The sequence below is a fragment of the Desmodus rotundus genome, chromosome 5, assembly GCF_022682495.2.
Source record: "Desmodus rotundus isolate HL8 chromosome 5, HLdesRot8A.1, whole genome shotgun sequence".
Taxonomy (NCBI): Eukaryota; Metazoa; Chordata; class Mammalia; order Chiroptera; family Phyllostomidae; genus Desmodus; species Desmodus rotundus.
Window position 1 is genome coordinate 10928746 of NC_071391.1, and position 20416 is coordinate 10949161.

General features: G+C 38.4%; 2 protein-coding genes across 4 annotated transcripts; one reads left to right on the forward strand and one right to left on the reverse strand.

Moving 5' to 3' along the window:
* Positions 1 to 2241: 2241 nt before the first annotated feature.
* LOC112319950 (olfactory receptor 5AR1) lies at positions 2242 to 8436 on the reverse strand. 2 transcript variants are annotated; one of them, XM_045185311.2, is made up of 2 exons: positions 8326 to 8436; positions 2242 to 6694 (listed from the first exon to the last, which is right to left on the reverse strand). In XM_045185311.2, exon 2 carries the CDS (start codon positions 6389 to 6391, stop codon positions 5456 to 5458), a length of 936 nt encoding a protein of 311 aa, XP_045041246.2. In that variant the 5' UTR covers positions 6392 to 6694; positions 8326 to 8436; the 3' UTR covers positions 2242 to 5455. The 2 variants fall into 2 exon arrangements, with proteins under 2 accessions (XP_045041246.2, XP_024433112.2); XM_024577344.3 differs by having other exon boundaries at positions 8303 to 8436.
* Positions 8437 to 11740: 3304 nt separating this feature from the next.
* LOC112319936 (olfactory receptor 5AP2) lies at positions 11741 to 17140 on the forward strand. 2 transcript variants are annotated; one of them, XM_045185322.2, is made up of 3 exons: positions 11741 to 12068; positions 15474 to 15592; positions 15716 to 17140. In XM_045185322.2, the coding sequence occupies exons 1-3, from the start codon at positions 12056 to 12058 to the stop codon at positions 16406 to 16408; spliced, it is 825 nt and encodes a 274-aa protein (XP_045041257.2). In that variant the 5' UTR covers positions 11741 to 12055; the 3' UTR covers positions 16409 to 17140. The 2 variants fall into 2 exon arrangements, with proteins under 2 accessions (XP_045041257.2, XP_024433097.3); XM_024577329.3 differs by having other exon boundaries at positions 11741 to 11862; positions 12016 to 12068; positions 15474 to 17140.
* The last annotated feature ends 3276 nt before the right edge of the window (positions 17141 to 20416 follow it).

Sequence of the window (20416 nt, forward strand, 5' to 3'; positions counted from 1 at the left end):
ACTTTACAGACACAAAAACCCTGGAAGGTAAGTCCAGGAGTGATTTAGATAAGAAATTCTGATTGATATGCAACATAATATGAAAGTGTATACTATCTGGGTGGGTTAGTAGAATTTGCAGCATAGGAACTTTAATGGTATAAGCAAGAGCACACAAAGGGAGAAATTACATGGCGTAGTTGAGTTCGATGTGATTTGAACTTCTGTGAGATGGGATACGGAAGGAAATGGCTGGAATGAAGCTAAAAGAGGTGAAATTTCAGATGTCACTTGTGGATGTCACTCACAGGATTGATTTCATTATGGTCTCCCAGTTCAGTCTCCTAGAACCTGATCTGGCAAAGTGGATTGTTCTCCTCGCTAACATTTGCTCTGATAGAGTTAAATACACAGGTGCCATTATGAGCTCACTATTGCAATGGGGAATTGGGGCTATCAAAGGAGAAGGGAGTGAAAAGGGTAGAGACTTGGGAAGGACACAGAGGTGGAAAAATGCAAGGGCCATCGAACAAATAGTTTTCCAGGAGAATCTGTTGAGCCAAGAGAGCAGGGAGAAATAATGCCACAGAGGTAGTTTAAAGAGGAGGGCCTGGAATGCCAAGGAAAGGACTTTGGCAATTTTATAGTTCCTGACTTATGGAAGAGGGATAACTATGGAATAGATAAGGAACCTGAGATACTAATTATTCCAGGTATCTTCTTAAAGGCAGAGATTAAAGGCAGGAACTTCAGCTTAAATTCCTCCCCTGGGAGAAGACCGGTTATAAGCTAAATGTAAGAGCTTTTCCAAGACCCATGAAGAAAAGCACAGTATCTTAAACCTGCCTGAAGTAGCCACAGGGGTATCCAAACTTTTGGTGTCTCTGGGCCACAGTGGAACAAGAAGAGTTGTCTTGGGCCACACATTGAATACATTGTGACACATAATCACAAAAAATATCATAGTGTTTTAAGTAAATTTATAGTTTTGTGTTGGACTGTCCATCCTGGGCAAGTTGGACACCCCTGTGTATACCCTGAGTGTATAGTCAGATGTACCAGACTGAGGGCTACGGTGCTATACTGGTTTCCCCAAAGGTTGACCTGCCGTTGGATATGTGGCAGGGCTTCAGGGAGCAAAGAGGAATCTACTCCATAATCCACAAGTAATAAACTCACTACTTCCCAACCAGTAAACTCCCATGTCCTTAAATTGGTGCCAGGTCTTGAACTACCACCACCGAACTTTCCCACAGAGCAGCGAGCCAAAATGGCCCATGGGCCTGTCCCACAGTTCCTGCCTCTTGCCTTTGTTGACTATGTGTCCTTTTTCTGGCATCATTTGTTTCCCTCTTTAATTTCTAAGCCACGTTTCAGAAACAACTCAGATGTTCCTTCCTCCATAAAGATACCTGATCTCCCAAGAAGAAAGACTGTCTTTCTAGTGCAAGCTTCCAAAGCACCTTGTTTACAATTCTCTTTGGTATTTAATATTTTTTTCTGTGATACAGTGTATGTGCATTTATCTTATTTTTCTATGGGTATAAATAACATGAAGTCAAGAAATATGTATATGTATATATTGCTTACCACATCATAAACACAGATTGTTAAAAAAATGAATCTAAGCTTTATCCTACTCTATCTCCCTTTTTAACCACTTATGCATCAATTTTGCCTTTCACATTATCACTTCACTGATTTAAAAAAACATCACTTTACATGATTTTTGCAGTCTATAATACAAAACACAATTGACACATTTACCCTTCTTATGATTTTCTTCATGGGCAAAAATTTTAATGTGTGAAAGAGAACGCAGGCCTTTTCAAATATAAGGCATTTGTTGATCTCTTATTTGAGTAATCTAATAGGATAGACAAGAGCTAAGTAATAGTCCCCCCTTTATTGATAAAGAAGCTGAAGTACAGAAATATTAAGGTATTAATCTGAAATAATTATTGGTAGGACTGGGCTAAGATTAAGGTGACCAAAGTTCTATCCATTTTTCTCTTGCTATTATAAGTCGATATATATGCTTCTACCACCAACTACACGGAAAAACAATTAATTTCCTCACTTTATTGTGTCACATTGATAGCATAAGTATAGATAGTTAAACTATAAATGAAGGAGAGTAGAAGCAACTGTTTATTATGTATCATTATTTGATAAATTATTTACAGACATTACCACATATCCTTTGAAAAATGCCAAAAAGTAAGTATGATTATTCTCATTTAGTAGATGAAGAAATCTTACAGAGATCAAATGACTTGCTCAGGATCACAGCCCAGATGAGAGCTCCTTTCTAAATAGTCCAAAGCCCAAATATTTATTATCGGTCAGAATGGAAAGTATGGCCTTTGGATCAATTTTTGATATAACCACTTTGACAAGTTTGTTGAGTTATCTGAACATTATTTTTTATCATCTTTAAGATAAGGAGAATATTTATCTCTACTAATTGTTGTAAGAACTTAGTAAGATTTCAAGTGCCCTGTTCATTGACTAGATACAACAATCAATTAAGAAATAAAGGTAGCCTTCAACGGAGGCCCTGATTAGAGACATAAAAGTGAATTTCAAAGATCTTCCTGATTCTAAAGCAACTCCTCTTTGAAGTACTCCATGTACTTGCTATTTGCAGTTTTTAAGAAACAAAATTCGATTGAGTATGTTTGAAGATATAATTGGCTTTATTAAGTGATTCATGAATCAGGCAACATCCCATCCAGCAAGTGGTAGAATAAACACGGGGTTTGTACCAAGTGGAATGCTTTTATAGAAGACGGGTGGGGTGAAGAAACTACTAACAAAAGGAGAAAAAGGATTATTCTTAGACCAGGTTATCTTTCTTTGGGGGTCAAGGGAACTGCAAAGGTTTTTATTGTGCAGATGCCTCTTCTTTTTCTGGGAGATGGGGAGGGCCAAAGTGATTGATTACCAATTATTAGTGACTACCAATTATTACCTCATTGGTAGTGACCAGAAAATTCCAGACTGGTTTCTCAAGATTATATTTCTGGGAGAGGTTAAAATAGCAACCAGGTCAGGCATTAAGTCTAGGTTTGGCATCATGGGTTTTACCACGAGAGATACCATTTTGGTACTATGGTTTTCTCTTTAACACAAGTAAGGGAACAGAAATAACCTTTTGTTCTTATTTTCACATAGTATATTAGATATGCATATTGATTTATGTAAAAGAATCTGAAGGCTACATATCTGGACTGCCAACTCTGCATCTGTTTATTAGCTACTGTATTTTCCCCATAAGGTAACATCAGGAATGTGTTTTTGGAAATTCATGATATGATCAGGTAATTGTGAACCAGGTGTTGCCACTCCTATATAATGACTCCTTGTAAAAAAAACTTGGTAAGTCTTGGGTCTTTTATCCCTAAAACTCTCTGATGTCTTTCATAATGAATGGGGCTGCTCTACACTTTAGGCCAAGCATCATGTTTCCCTAATCTTTGACTATATTGCACTGGAGTGGGGTTGGGTGGAAAGATTATTGATTGTGAGTAAAGAGAAAAAAAACTGATGGTGTTATGGAGTTTCAGCATAGCTGAGAAAAACTTAGATTTCCTCAAATATCAGTCTTTTGCCTTTACCTGCTATTGATACCTGACATTATTGTTTCTTAATTAAAAATTTGTAGCTTGGAGAACATGCAAAAATGAGCTATATTGTTTTCTATTGCCAGGCATTGATACATTAGGGTTAGTGAAACTGTTCCCCAATAAGGGCCTGGGGATGATGGTGGAAAGCATTGCAGACCCTTGGCACCTAATTTACATCAGAAGAGAAAGGGAAAAAGTCACAGGGAAAATTTTAGAAGGAAGCAGGAAAACAAACCCTGTAGGCATTAAGATCTTGTCAGTGTTAGCCTTGGTGGTTGATTCACACTATCCTTCACATTCACGGGTCCCAGAGTCCTATGGTTTCCCTGAGGCCTGAAAGGATGTCAATATGTGAAGGTGACAAAACTTCCATGACTACCCCTTTAAAATATTAGGCAGAGGAGATCAAAGGGAGCCTGCAATTATTTGGTAAAACCAACTACTTGCCAGAAGGGAAGATGGAGGACAGGAAAGAAAAGGGTCTTGGTTATTGGTGGCAGCAGTTTCTGAGAGATTGTAGCTGGAATCACACCAGTCACCTTGCTGGCAAATGTGTCCCTTACATTCGTACCCTCCAGAGGCTGGCATACACCTAACACTTCCAATTTTTGGTGAATGTGAGTGGATGGATCCTGGCCTGAGTTAAGTCATTCCTCACACCAGCCCCATTCCAGATGTATTTGACTAAATTTTCCCTGACTTCCTTTCAGAGTAGAGAAATATTCCACATTTAGACTTGTCATGCCTCATGACCCTGAAAAAATATGCCTAAAAGTGATTGGATAGAAATGCTAATTTGAAAGAACATAAACATCTCTATGTTCATTACATCATTATTTATAATAATAGTCAAGATTTGGCCATAGCCAAATTGCCCATCAGTAGATGAGTGGATAAAAAGCTGTGGTATGTTTACACAATGGAATAATATACAGCAGTAAGAGAGAAGAAACTCTTACGTTTTGTAACAGCAAGGATGGACCAGGAGAATATCATGCTAAGTGAATTAAGCCAGTCAGTGAAAGACAAATACTACATGATCTCATTAATATGTAGAATCTAATGAACACAATAAACTAATGAACAAAATAGTAACAGAAGGTTAGATACACAAAACAGACTGACAGCTGCTGAAAGGGAGAGGGGGGAGGCAGGATGAAAGATGGTGAAGAGATTAACCAAAGAACATTTACGCACACCTGATGGACACAGACAATGATATGGGGTTGGCTTATGGAGGGGATAGGGTGAGACAGAGTGGCGGGGAAAGGGAGAAAAGGCAGGGACAACTGTAATAGCATAAACAATAAAAATATTATATGCCAGACATGAGACAGAGCTTTCTACTGGGCCTTTTAAACTTATTATTTCTCACAACAAATTTATAAGGTAGATACGTTTGTTGTTCCCATTTTCAGATGAATAAAAGGAAACTGAGATAAACTGGTGTTTTAAGATACAAATATATAACAAATAATTAACATCTGTTAGGGTTAGGGTTAGGGTTAGGGGTTAGGGTTAGGATTAAATAACTTACTCATAAAAAAAAGATTGGAAATTTATTTCCCCTATCAAATCCAGTCTCCATTTCAAATCAATATGTGAGTCAATTTTAAGTTAAAAAAACTAATGAATGTTGCTTAACATGTTTTTCAAAAATACTAATTTCTATTTCCTTCAGATTAATAAGGTTAAGGATTACAGAAAACTTTCAAAATTAAGATTCACTCAACAAATGGATGGTAACTTAGGTAGTGTTTATTGGAAAGTTATTTGCATTTTTGATCTTCTGCCACCATACTTCTATCACTATCATTTATCCGTGATAATAACACATTTTCATTTTTTTATTTTTGAGGTTTTTTTCCAATTAGTTTTTTGAACGCAGCTTTCACATCCTTATTCCGTAAACTGTAGATCAAGGGATTCAACATGGGGATGATGACAGTGTAGAACACAGAGGCCCACTTGTCTTGGTCCAGGGAGTAGCTGGACGTTGGCCTCAGGTACATAAACATGACTGTGCCATAGAAAAGTGTGACTCCAGTGAGGTGAGACCCGCAGGTGGAGAAAGCCTTAAGGCGGCCCTCAGCTGAGCGCATTCTGATGATTGCAACGAGGATGAAGGCATAGGAGATGAAGATGATGAGGATGGTGCTGAATTCAATGAAGCCACACAAACTAAAGAGCAAGATCTCACTGATGTAGGTGTCTGAGCAAGAGAGGGCCAAGAGTGGTGGGATTTCACAGAAGAAGTGGTTGATGATATTGGAACCACAATAATTCAAACTGAAGGTGAGGGAAGTGTGAGCTACTAAACTCACCAGGCCGGCCAGGTAAGAGCCCAGCATGAGAACCAAACAGACTCGCTTAGACATGAGAGTGCTGTAGTGGAGGGGCCGACAGATGGCCACGAAACGGTCATAGGCCATGGCAGCCAGGACATAGCATTCAGCATCCACGAAACCCACAAAGAAAGCAAACTGGGTGGCACAGCTGGAGAAGGAGATAACTTTGTGCTTTGTTAGGAAATCAGCCAGCATCCTGGGAGCGATGGCTGAGGAGTAGCCCAGGTCAACAAAGGACAGATTGCAGAGGAAAAAGTACATGGGTGTGTGGAGCTGAGTGTCTGTTATAATTAGGATGATCATGCCAACGTTCCCCACGACATTGACCAGGTAGACCAAGAGGAAGATCACAAAGAAGATAATCTGTAGCTGAGGGTCCTGTGTGATGCCCATAAAGATAAACTCAGTCACCATTGAATGGTTTTCTTTATTCATCTTTTCAGTTCTATGTGTGCCTCTATTTAGTTTATTGTTTGGATCCTTAAATATGTTCCCAGTGATTAGACTCTGTGACTCATGTGGTAACTCATAGGTGATGGTTGTGCATCTTCTCTCTAGGTGCCCAGTTTAAACAGAAGATGTTATCAGTGTCTTGGGGATGGCAAATTCTGCTTCTCCAACAACCTTGGTGCTCTGAGGTCATTTTTCATATGGTACCAATGCATGACCTGATCTATGCATTCATCCACCTCACTTAATCAGTGAAGAGAAGACGTTTTGAGTGTTCCTTCCTTTTTTCTAAAACGAAGCAAATGTGGACACAAATATGGATACATATTAACTCTCATTTTTTATCAGCACAAAAATAAGGAAATGAAATAACCAGGGATCTCAAAGCATAACATCATATCACACACACACACACACACACATTTACAGAAAGTGAAAAACTTGGAGTAGAGGGTGAACAATATTAGAAAAAGCAGTGAATAATAACAATTTTGAATAAAAAGGAGTTACTGAGTATTAATGATAGGCCAGAACTTTGAATGCTTTACACGTATTACTTAATTTCATACTCACAACAACCCTATGAAGTAGGTATCATTGTTATCTCCATCCTATGCAGGAAAAAAATAAGACAGGATATTAAGTAACTTCAACAAAGTTACTTTGTTGAAGTAAGTAGCAGAGCTGATTCTGTCTGACTCAAATCTTGAATAGACTTCACTTTATTGTTCACTTTTTATATGTGATTTAATGAAGGTGAAATCTCTTCATTTTTGTGCCTGCCTTTTTCCACCTGTGTTGCCTGTCATGCATGGACACAGACTTAATCTTTTGGTTTTCCTGATCTTTAGAAGATTCCAGGGGTTTGGCATGGGGTATGAGGAGGATGAAGACGCAATTGTGTCTTTGGACAGTTTGTATCGCCTAGCCAACGTGGTGTTGCATAGCTCAGTTCAAAGTTACAATTCAATAATCCCTCCCTCAGGGGGGAACAGAGAAAGCATTATCCAAGTCTGCATTCACACAGGAACATACATTTGTTAAACTCTTTTTTCTTTAATTCTTCATCTATTGAACAATTCTGAAAAGGAAGTGAGCAAGATCAAACCAAAACAAATGAAGTTAATAAGAAATAAGTAGCATCCTCTACCTAAACCCAAAGGCATAATTCAGAGGGTATCTACTTGGTTTATTGCTTAGGAAAGACAAGAAAGCAGATAGTATAATGTGTCTTTTATGGGGGTGTGAACATTCCTAATGGTTTATCTTAAATCCTAGGGTGAATGAATATAGTGTTCCCCATCTTGTGTATATGATATAAGATTACATATATATAATATATAGTATATTAGCTACATTATATATATATATAATGTAGCTGAAGTTCAACCAATCTGGCACTTCAAGAAAGGGTAGAATAGTGAGTAAATAACATATTTCATAGTTAACAATAAACTCAAATATTTTTTAAAAACTAGCAAAATGTTTAAAGACAAACCAACTATATTTTGGATTTTGATGCACCACCTGTTTTTGTATGTTTAAGTGAAAAGAATACTGAAGTAAAAGTTTGGAATCCTGGTTATATTCCTGTTTTTCCCCACTAATTAATTTTTGGACTTCATGAATTGTTGTATTGGATGCAGCTTTCTTGGCTGTGAAATGAGTGGGGCAGAGAATGCAAACTCTATGGAGCCTTCCAAATCTGGAATGCTTCAAATTCAAATACTATGAATTCAAATACCTAAAAGCCAAACCCCAGCCTGTGTCTCCTTTTGAATTTAAAATGGCATGGACCCAGTGCCAAGCAAACCCATGCTCAAAGAAGCACTCAGCAGGGTAGTGCTCCATTCCCGGTAGGTCACATCAGTTTCTCTTTCTGTCCCCAAAACTGACCTGTGACCTGACTTGTTTTCTACCTGTTGGTAAGAGGTTGAATGTCTTCTCTTCTCCCGTTGGATTTTACTGAACAAATAATCTGAGAAGTATCCAAAACCAGTGAATCACTCTGGTAGTTGTCTCTGAGCTGCTTGCTCATCCCACCTTTGTTTCTGGGTGCGGGAGGTATCTAAGTCTCAATCACAAGCAATCCCCAGAAGAAGTATGATGAAATACTTTCTGCATTCACAGGAGACCCAAATACTCAATGAACTGTCATCCCCTAAGGGTTTCACTCTCTCTTCCTTAAGCCCTAATAATAAAAGAAGGTAACAGAGGGGAATTTTATCAGCCCACTCCAGTTTTAATTATTGAGTCATCCATAAGGGCTGCATGGACTTCTTTACTTTACCAGCCTTAAGCCTGTATGGTGTGATTTTGATGGTAACTTAGAAAGATCTGTTTGCTGATTCTTGAAACATCTTTCAAAGAGGATAATACTTACCATGCTACATGGAGTGGTCATATTTAAATGTACATGTGGTAGCCAGCAGACTGTGAGCTACCCAGTGGTGCTTTGGACCTACCCAGCTGGTCCTTTATAAAGGTTGACCAGCACTCTTGCAAATATTACAGGGACAATGTTAAATTTATAAATTAACTTAGCAGAACTGCCACTTTTAAGCCATTCAGTGTTGCTATCAAAGAGCATGTATGTCTTTATACTTCTTCAAATGTACTTTTGTATCATTCTGGAATTTTAGTCTTTTCCTTTACAGAGGCTTTGCACATTTTTTTTCATTTGGTTATGCTTAGGTCTGTTTTGTTTGGCAATCATAAATGAGATCTTCTCTTCCACATAAACTCCCTAGCTGGCGATGCATGTGTATATGAAGTGATCAGTTAATTTTACACTTTGCTAATTTACTGAGTTTTTTCTCCCTCTCTCTTCTTGATTTTAAACAAAATGTTTTTTATGGTTAAGTATTCCCTGGAACACGATTTATATCCTTTCAGACCCAATGACATCTTTTTATAGCAAGTCATTTATATTGCCCCCTCTGCTTCTGACATGATCATAGATAATTTAATTTACCCACACACATAATTTAAAGAGAAGAAGCAAAATTTAAATAATTTATAATAAAATAATACACATTTTAGTAACTAACTGGTCAGGCATAGCAACATTATGAAAAAGGTAAATGCTTTAAAAGAACTTAAGCACCCCTCTGTTCATAGCAGCACAATTTACAATAGCCAAGTGCTGGAAACAACCTAGGTGCCCATCAGTAAAAAAAAAAACTATGGCACATTTACACAATGGGATACCACACAGCAGAAAAAAAGAAGGAGCTCCTACCTTTCATGACAGCATGGATGGAACTGGAGAGCATTATGCTAAGTGAAATAAGCCAGGTGATGAAAGTCAAATACCATATGACCTCACATATAAGTGGAACCTAATCAACAAAACAAACAAGCAAGCAAAATATAACCAGAGTCATTGAAATAAAGAACAAACTGACAGTAACCAGAGGAGGTTGGGGTAAAGGGGGAAAGAAGGGGAAGGGTCGTGAAGGAATGTGTATAAAGGATCCATGGACAAAGCCAAAGGGGGGTAGGATTGAGGATGGGAGGGAAAGTGGAGACAACTGTGTTTGAACAACAACACAAATAAATAAATAAAAAAAATAAACTTCTCGAAAAAAATAAAATCTCCATAAATGTGACAGTTAAAGAAGCAGGCTGATACATGTTTGTTATCTAGGCACCTCAAACAATTTTGCAATTTTCTAGCTTATGGCATAAACATCTGGATGATGAGCAGCAATTTGTAAAGTCCCACACCATTCATTTTCCTCCTTGAGTTATTTAACAATTGCATTTGTGGCAAATTTGTTATATATAAAATCTATTCCATAGTACTCCATGTTTATATTTAAAATGTGTTTACATGTAAAAGGGAGGTTAATTCAAGGCTCAGATAATTTGATTAAGGACATCAACTGACAGGATACATGAAAGTTGTGTGGGGTGTGGTCGGTTCTTCGTTGTGATGGATTGTGCTGCACCCTGAAGGCTTTCAGCATCCTCTCCCCTTATCCGTCAGATTCTAGGCCGCACGAAACTGCATCACATGACAACCACACATTTTCATAATGTCCCTAGAAGAAAACATCATCTCCACTGAGACCTCGTCCTTGAAATTCTAGGTGTTGGTTGGATATTGAATAACTTTTCCCAACTAAGAGGTGATTTAATTTACCAAGTTAGACATTAACTATTCCACCTATTCATCCCTAATACTTCTGATTCACACTTTCTCTCAGCAACCAACACCACTGAGACTTCTGTGTTATTGTTCTCCTGAGAAACAGAACTGACAGGAAGTGATAGATGATAGATGATAGATAGATAGATAGATAGATAGATAAACTTATATGAGGGGATTTATTATAGGAATCACTCAATGGTTCTGAAGGCCAAGAAGTCCAAAGTTCTGACATTTGCAAGCTGAAGAACTAGGAAAGCCTGTAGTGCAATTTGGTCCAAGTCCAAAGATCTAAGAATGGGATGAGAGTCGGGGGTAATGGTGTCTGTCTGAGTCCTGTGAAAATAAACAGAACCTCATACAAGTCAATATCTTCAGATATTGATGCTGTGTCTTTTATATGAATGATATAGTAAGCCAACTGAAGACCCTAGTAAGTCTTGATCTAGGCTATATAAGCTGATAGCTATTGCTTACTCTGGACAATTGGGAATAGTGTCAAGGTAGGGGAGACTCATTTTATTAATCATCTATCCATATGCATTTGATGTGGCAACTCACATTCATTCACTTATTTTATCAGAGTCATCCTAGGCATTAGCATTCCCAATTAGAAATGGACAAGATAAGTTATAAAGAGATTTAGTGCAATATCAAAAGTCACATGATCAGTAATACACAGAACCAGGACTGAATGCCAAGACAGCCCTTGTTCTCCCTGCTCCTCCTATAATCAGCTCTTTACTGTGATCCAGGTAATATAACTGATATGTAAACAAAATCCTTATAGGAGGCAACACCAGAGGTAGAATGAACCAGCTGTTTTGTGGATTCTTTCCATGCTTCTTAGGGGGCCAAATGATCAACTATCAGGGGAGATAGAAAAAGGATGCTTAATAGTGGTTAGGAATATAGGACTGAAAGTTCACCCTCTACTGGGCCCAGGCGTCCTGAGGGTAAAGGAGAGAAATGTGAAAGGAACGTTTGATTTCCTCAGTTTTAGAGAGGAAAACAAATAGATTAAAATGAGGTAACATGAGGGATTCGGTCCCCAGAGACTAAAGAACACGAAATACATCCTATTTAAAATAAGTCAGGATGCCTACTCCACAGTCTGCTCTGGAGGCTGCAATTATAATTTCAAATAATATTAAAGGTGTCCTGTAAAAATATATTCTTAATTTTGAAATGTATTTTACCATAACATAACAAATTGGAATACTTATCTTTCAGGATATTATCGTTAAAGAAAGGAGGACTCAAAGTCTGCTGAACCCTGAGTAACCTTCTTATGACAGGACAGGTATGAACGGTGTCGGTTTTGCTCTCTCTGTAATGGGTGGTGTCTAATGTCCATTCTAGCTGTACCTACTGCTTAACCTGGAAGGAGTTCCATCTCTGAGAAGAAGGCTTTCTTCCCCCCTGACTCCAGCTTTTATGTTTTTGGTGAATTTAGACATTGACTAGGAACAAACAAAGTGTCAACTAGAAGTCCAATGGTTAAAAAAGGTAAGGAAAAGATATAAAATGTTTCATTCATGTACTTCACTGAACTGAAGAAAAATTCACAATCCTGTTAATTTCTGCAATTGTTATGGGTCCAAAGTCCACATGCCCAATGCTTTGAAACACAAGATTAGTTAGAGTTTGGAGTGAGGAAAGATTTATTGATTGAGAAGGTGCTGAGAAGATGGGAGACCTAGTGGTATCTCATCTTAATGTACAGAGTTCATTGTGTTGTGGGTTTATTGTAGTGCGTCATAGAATTGTACACTTGAAACTTATATGATTTTATTAAACAATGTCACCCTAATAAATTCAACTAAACAAACATGAAATAAAAAAGATAATACAAAATTCAGACTTCTTTTATGTCAAGGGAAGTGGGAAACAGGAAGTCCAAGAGGTGATTGACGGCTGCAGATCTCTGGGCACCAGTGGTCTCTGAGGTCAAGATTGTGCTTAGTCTGTTGACTCTGGTTGATGTGAGTCCTGTCATGAGATTTCTGCAAATCTTTGCTAAGTAATCATTATTTTTGTACATGCTTCTCTTATTTCCTCAGGGGAGGTACCTTCTGGTAAGGGGCTGTTTTTGCAAAACTTAAGCTGCAAACAGATTTCCTCTAACCTTCAGCCTGTCTACTTGCAAGACAAGCAGAAGCTGTTAGCCTGAAGGCCATGGGAACAAAAATGGAGTGAGAGAGACTGAGCGTTTCACTCATTACACAATCACCTGTAGACCCAAAGGTTTCAAGGGCACTGAGGGGCTAAGAAAGTATTGCTATTACAAGATTTGTTAAGTCATTAGGAGAAATTTACGCAGCAGTAAATAATATGATTTTAAGGCCTTTACAAACACTAGCAATTCTCAGGAAATCCCACCATTATTGTTTGTTATGAAGTAGAGCACTCTTGGAAATTGAAAACCCAGATCAAGAATAGCTGGCCTAGAGGGTGGACTGCAAAATCTCAGCAGAGGGGCAGGAATACTGCAGAGAAGCAGGGCATGTACTTACCAAAGTAAAGCGGAGACCAGAGCGTATCATTCGTGACACCAGCTGTAAAACAAAGGGCATTTGGCTAATAATGCGAATTAATAGATATAAATTAAAAAAAATTTCAGCTACTGTAATTATATTCCTCTTCATGAAATATAGGGATTTTTAAAATGTAACTAAATGTATTCTAAGATATTAACAAAACTCTGAGAATTACAATATTAACTGCTGTGTGTATTAGTGCATCTGTTGGGTATAAATCAGTCACCATCATGTTAACTCTGTGAATTGTGCAAGAGTCACTAATCCTTTGTGTTTATCGTTTCCCAGGTACAAAATTATAGTATTGCTGGTCTCATAGGATTTAAATAAAATAATGCAGGAAAAATGCACCATACACACAGTGCTTGTAGAGCATAGGAAATATCAACACATTTTAGTACTTGTCATCTTTGCTCATCACCTTTCCTTATACGTCTAGCACATACACAAAACATCTGTGACATTCTATTTTTTTCCACTACTTTTGTTAGAATAATACTCTTGGTGAAACTTTCTAATTGAGGATAAGAGGAAAGATTCACTCTTTATTTTTAATTCTTTCTGGAGATGCTGTTCTTTGAAGTTCACACAGCAAGACCATTCCGAGGAAGAGGATCTAGGCTATGTATCTGTCCAGTGAAATAAAGAAGGAGGGAATGTACTGTTTAGGAACAACAAGTAATTTGGCTTCAAGGGATGTATGTTCTAGTCTCTGATTCACCAGTGAGTGCCAGAGAAAACCCAAAACTCAACTGACCTCCTCTAGCAAAGATAATCTTATCAGTGCTCCTGCGATAATGGCTGCTTAATAAACCCTCACTGATTTGTGGTGAAGCTCAGATAAGATAATGATACAAGGACACTTTAAAATTATATAAATTACTGGTTAGGGTACTGAGCTCCTGTCCCAGTGGAAACTAGGGGGAGAGGAGCATGGACGGCACTTCTGCGTATGGCAGAGTCTGGGAGAATGGAGCCCCACCGTGCTCAGTAGATCCTGTACCTCCAGTGGTAGCACAGGTATTGGGTTGCTTTGGTCCCATGTTTCAATTTTGAACAGGATCAAATAACTTTTTGCTGTGAGTGAGAAAGGACTTAACACATTGAGCTATGATTTGTCAGCTAGACTAGTACAGTTTTATCTACCTTCAGATAACAGAGGTCAAGGACGGAGGAGGGGGTCGGAAGGGAGGTGGAACAGCACTGGAGCTGTTGCCTAAATGATTACTCAGAAGATCTAGAATGGGTGTCTATTCTGAGTTTTCTCCTCCTCCCTGCCCCCGCCCCAAGTATTTGGCTTCATTTCATCTTGCATAAGGTGAATATTATTTCCATGTAGATGGCCTGCTGTTAAATCATTCCCCAGATTCAGTGTGGTGGCTGGACAGTTCTTCATGCCACTCCTGGTGTTTTCTATAGTGTTAGGTAGAAGTTCTCACTGCAGTGGTTTGTTCTATCACTTTCATCTGAGATGCCTACTCATTTTAACAATCTGATTTTTTAAATATTGGAGGGATGATTTAAAATTATCAATATTTACCTGACCCCCCCCCCACCCCCCGCGCCCCCGTTGATGCTACACTGGGAAATTAGGATAGAGTTAAGACCATGCTATCTATGGGAATAGCCTACATTTCTGTCCTTGGTCATCACTTTTTAATGTGCCCCCCACACCCAGAAGATTTAATTATTTTCTTTTTGTTTGGAACTGTTGACTAATTTTTACTAACTTCCAGGGTTTTTTTTATTGTTTTCATTAGTACTGTGGAGGAATATTTGGTAGGAACTGGGAATTAATTTTGCCATCTTTCTCCAGAAGTTGTGTATAGAGAGTATATTAATGTATAAGTTAATTTATTTATCATAAACAATGAAGAGAGATACATTTTAAAGATGTTCTGCCTTGGCTGATGTGGCTCAGTGGATTGAGTGCCAGCCTACAAACCAAAGGATCACCGGTTCAATTCTCAGTCTAGGGCACAGGCCTTGGTTGTGGGTCAGGTCCCCAATAGGGGGCACGTGAGAGGTAACCACACATTGATGTTTCTCTCCCTCTCTTTCTCCCTCCTTCCATGAGGGGTGGGGGAGATGTTCCTATAATTATTCAATAAATGGTTAATGCCAGAAGTGATCTTAGTGAATGGATATTAAAGTCACTCTTCTTGGTCATTAGTAGACAGCACAGCTAGAACTCAGATGCAACCTTTTGATGTCTTTTGATTTGACCTCAAGTCCAATGTACTGTTAATTACGTTTTTCATTTTGCGCTGTTCTGTTAGAATTTGTGTGTGTATATCTCAACAAAAAGATGTTTATAGCTCTGTCATGAGTTCATCTGACCCAATGGTGTATTCCATCTTCTCTCGTTTTGCAGCTCAGATGGTCAGGAATCAAACCGAAGTGACAGAATTTATCCTCTTAGGAATCTCAGAAGACTCAGATCTACAAGTTGCCCTTTTTGGATTGTTTCTGTTAATCTATATAGCAACTATGGTGGGTAATTTAGGGATGATCATGTTAATTAAGATTGATCCTCATCTCCACACTCCCATGTACTTTTTTCTTGGCAGCCTCTCCTTTGTGGATGCCTCTTACTCTTCTTCTGTTACTCCTAAGATGCTGGTGAACCTTGTGACTGAGAATAAGGCCATTTCTTTTAATGGATGTGCTGCCCAGTTCTACTTCTTTGGCTCCTTCCTGGGGACTGAATGCTTCCTGTTGGCCATGATGGCATATGACCGCTATGCAGCCATTTGGAATCCTCTGCTATACCCAGTTCTCATGTCTGGGAGAATTTGCTTCCTGCTAGTAGCTACCTCATTCCTAGCAGGCTTTGGGAATGCAGCCATACACACAGGAATGACTTTCAGGTTGTCCTTTTGTGGCTCTAACAGGATCAATCATTTCTACTGTGACACCCCACCCCTGCTCAAACTCTCTTGCTCTGACACCCACATCAACGGCATAGTGATCATGGCTTTCTCCAGTTTTAATGTCATCAGCTGTGTTTTGATTGTCCTCATTTCCTACCTGTGTATCCTCATTGCCATCTTGCGAATGCCTTCATTAGAGGGCAGGCATAAAGCCTTTTCTACCTGTGCCTCCCACCTCATGGCTGTCACCATATTCTTTGGGACAATTCTCTTCATGTATTTGCGCCCGACGTCTAGCTACTCAATGGAACAGGACAAGATTGTTTCTGTATTTTATACCATAGTGATTCCTATGCTAAATCCCCTCATCTACAGTTTGAAAAATAAGGATGTAAAGGGGGCCCTAAAGAAGATATTAGAGAAATGCATACCTTAAAGCCACATAACACATCATCCTTAATTGTAAAAGAAAATGTTTGCATATTGTTTTTGTCTGATTGCTTAAGCTCTTTCTTTTGTGTTAAAGTAGATTGTTTAAAATAAATTATACTTAATCTGGTGTCTTACATGTATATCCATGGGCCTATATGATGAATCATCACAGTGGGGTAGGGCAGTGTCTGATGTATTTTCAAAACTTTTGAAGTTGTCTGACTTAAGTTTAAGTTCCAGTTTTAATATTTAGCTTTTCTTAATATCATTTTATTGTGTTCAATTATTGTAAAAATTGTGAAAGAAATCCAGGCAGTTGTATTTCCACAATGATCTGTTTTGAATATGGGCCACCCCCTGGGAGGGGGAATGATCTTGGGCATGCCAATTCCTTTGAACAGGGACAATTCCAAGAGCAGAACTCAGCTGTGAAGTTAAACTTGGAAGCTGGAGAAATAAATATTTCAACTCTGAGAAACAAATCTGGCTAGTGTACCTCGCATTCACTATGAATAATAACACTATTCCACTCACAAGGCTGTCAAGAGTACCAAATAAAATACAAAAAAATGTCTATCAAGTTTATAGTAATATGGTTACAACTGCAACAGTAGGGGATTATTATACTAATTTTGTGAATTAATTGTAATATCTTGAGGGTAGTAATTGATATATTTTAACTTCTTATCCTTACCTCTCCCAAATATTTCTACAGTTTTCAATAAATATTTATGAAACTAAATTATCTTATTGTTCACTGTAGGGGGTGGGGGACTGTTGATGTTGGAGCAATGAGGAAGCAGCCTTTTTCTATGAGATGATGTGTTGAAGGAGGCCTAAGTAATGAATTGGAATCAGGTAAATGTATATTTCCTATTTCTTCCCATTTCACCATCCACTGCAGACCAGGAGGAAGAGCATCAGTGCTCCACATACTCCAGGGGAGATCCCCTCACCCTGAAAAATTTCTTAGAGGACACGAAGGAAGAGTTATCTCCTTCTGTTCACTCTCAGCAGTTCTCCCATCTCCCTATAACTTCCCCTTTCAACTATTTTTGTAGTACATTTATTGTTGATACTGTTACATATGTCCCCGATTTCCCCACCCTTTGCCCTACTCTGCCCAGCCCCTGACCCTGTCCCCCCAGCCTTTACTACATCGTTGTCTCTGTCCATGGGTTGTGCATATCTGCATTCATGGTCTTCGGCTACTCTCTTCCAGTCCCCACACCCTCTTCTCCTGAGATCTGTCCATCTGTTCCATGCATCCATGACTCCGGTTATATTTTGTTCATCAGTTTATTTTGTTCATTTGATTCCACATATGAGTGAGATAATATGGTATTTGTCTTTCTCTGACTACTTATTTTACTTAGCATAATAATCTCCAGGTCCACCCAGGCTGTTGCAAAGGGTAAGAGTTTCTTCTTTTTCGTAGCTACATAGTATTCCAGGCATAAGTGTACCACAGCTTTATTTTCCGCTCATCTCCTGATGGGCACTTAGGTTGTTTCCAGGTCTTGGCAATTGTAATTAAGGTTTCTCTCAAAGACATTCAAACTATATCACTGCTGGCATCCTCTTTCATGTTTCTTTTTGTTCTAACTCATGTACTTTAATATCCATACGTTAACTGCTTTCTTACTCACCAACGTAGAAAGTGGTACTTGGTCATTCTCACTACTCTCATACCCACATTTTATTATTGGCAATGGAGGTCCCATGGCACATTGTATAATGACTCACTCTCAATCACCCTCAATGCTATGGTTCCACTTTCTCTCCTTGCTACTCATCTGATTAATTCCTAACTTGATTAAATTTCAATGTTTCTTCCTCTGTCCTGCACTTATGTTGCTTAGGGTAGTTAGAGAAAAACACTCAGCACTTAACTCTGTTGCCAACCTTGCCTCATACTTCATCCTCCAAAATATAAACATTTGGATAAGATCATACCCATCTTACTACCTCTAAATCTTTACACATAATAATAAACAATGTGTCCCTGCTTCTAGCTAAGACTAGTTCTTTCCATAAACTTTACTTCAGAGTTACATTTCTACTCTTCCCAAACATCAGTTTCTCAAATTCTACTGAAATGTCCTTATTTGTTTACAAACACCTGGTGTCACCTTTCTTACTAATTTCCTTGGCTGAAAGTCCCATTCAGTCACCAACTTATTTCTCTGAGCCCTTTATAATTGTGCTCTAGTCATCATCCCTGTTTTCTCATATCCCATCACATGTGCCAATGGTATGCTTGCACCTCTCCTTCTCTGAACCTAATCTTGTCAAGAACATATAAGCCTTTAACACTACTGCACCTAAAGATTGCTCTTCCATCTTATTTTTACTGCCTATCTCAGGAGGACTTTTCAGAGTTAATTCCTTTAGGTATCCCCAAAATACTTTGTTCCAGGTTTCTATATTACCTCAATCTTTAGATTTTGTCTCTCTCCATGGCCACTTTTGCTCAGAAAACTGATGGCTCTTCCTTCTCTTCATGCTGGAGGCAAAGGCTTAATCCTTTCCATTGCTTCACTGATACATTGGTTCTCCATTGGTATCCACTTCTTATGTGATTTAAGAAGTTTGCCCTGATTCCAAAATCTACATCTCCAGCCCTGACTTCTGATGTGAGTTCCAGATTTGTATATCGAATTGACAGCCTGGCATCTAGGGCCTTTGGACACATTGAAGGATCAAGAAATTAGCTTTCCTTTTCTAGTTATCATACTCAGACATCTCTAAAATAATCACACCTTTCTTACTATGAGGAGGAACTTCATCTTAGCATCATACTTATGTGTTCTTCTCCTTGGAATAAGAAAGCAGACAGCCTTTATATCTTTATTTACTCATAATACATTCAAAAACCATTTGTACATATACAAAAACTGCACCCATATAATGTATACAATTTGATAAATTTAAACATATGTGTACATCAATAAAGCTGTTAAAAAATCTATTAATGAAAAAACTAGGATGTAACATGTAATGGAGATATAGCTGGCAAGAAAACACAAATTTCTTGATCTCATGAAACATATATTTAAGTGAGGGAGACTTTATTGTTTATACCAAATATGTGTGTATGTGTGCACAGGTGTGTATGTGTTTTAGATGGACATGAGTGGTACTTTGAAGACAAATAGAGCAGACAACAGAATAGGGAATGGTGGAGTGAGAGAAGAGCTCCCTGTGGAATAACATTTCATCAATATCTAAATAGTGATAATATCGTGTGAATGTCTGTGAATAAGCACTCTAAATATGCTACAGTAAATACAAAGACTCTGAGGCAAGATTCTGTTTGGTTTGCTAATGGAACAGTAAGGAGGCAAATACATGTGGACCAGAGTGAGCAAATGATGGGAAAAAAAGAACTGAAATCAGAAAAGAGTTGTGAAGGATCAGCAGGTCACATAAGCCTTGTAGGTCATAAATAGGCTTTGGACTTCGTTCTTTCATATGACCCTGTAATAGCTGTTCTTGCCCAACTCCAACTGCATGCTGCATGAGGAAGTCACAAGAATGATTTTGTTGGCAACTCCACCAGTACCAAGGATATTGTCTGCTCCATAAAACAGATTCACTACATTTATTGAATGAATCAATTGCTGAATGCAATGAGAGCCATACTCTAGTAGAGATGAGTAGGGATCCTATTTTGAGTGGAATTCTGAAACTTGGAGGCAGGATCTGGTCAATCCTGTGCAATTTAATTCATTGTTGTGCTCAAAGGAATCTCAGGATCGGGAAGCAATATTTGTATTTCTCTAAAGGCCTAAGTTACCTCCCAGGGTATACTTAATTCACTGGGGAGGATGTAGTTCAATTATCTCAGTGAAAAACAAATGCACGTTTTATTTTCTGATCAGCACATTTCTAGCCTTAGACTTCTGCAGAGAACAAATCTCACGAGAACGATCACGGCTTTCATAAGGCTGACCTTCTGGCTCGATTCAGCAGCAACATTTTCTACTCTGTGTGGAATTCATGACCTAAT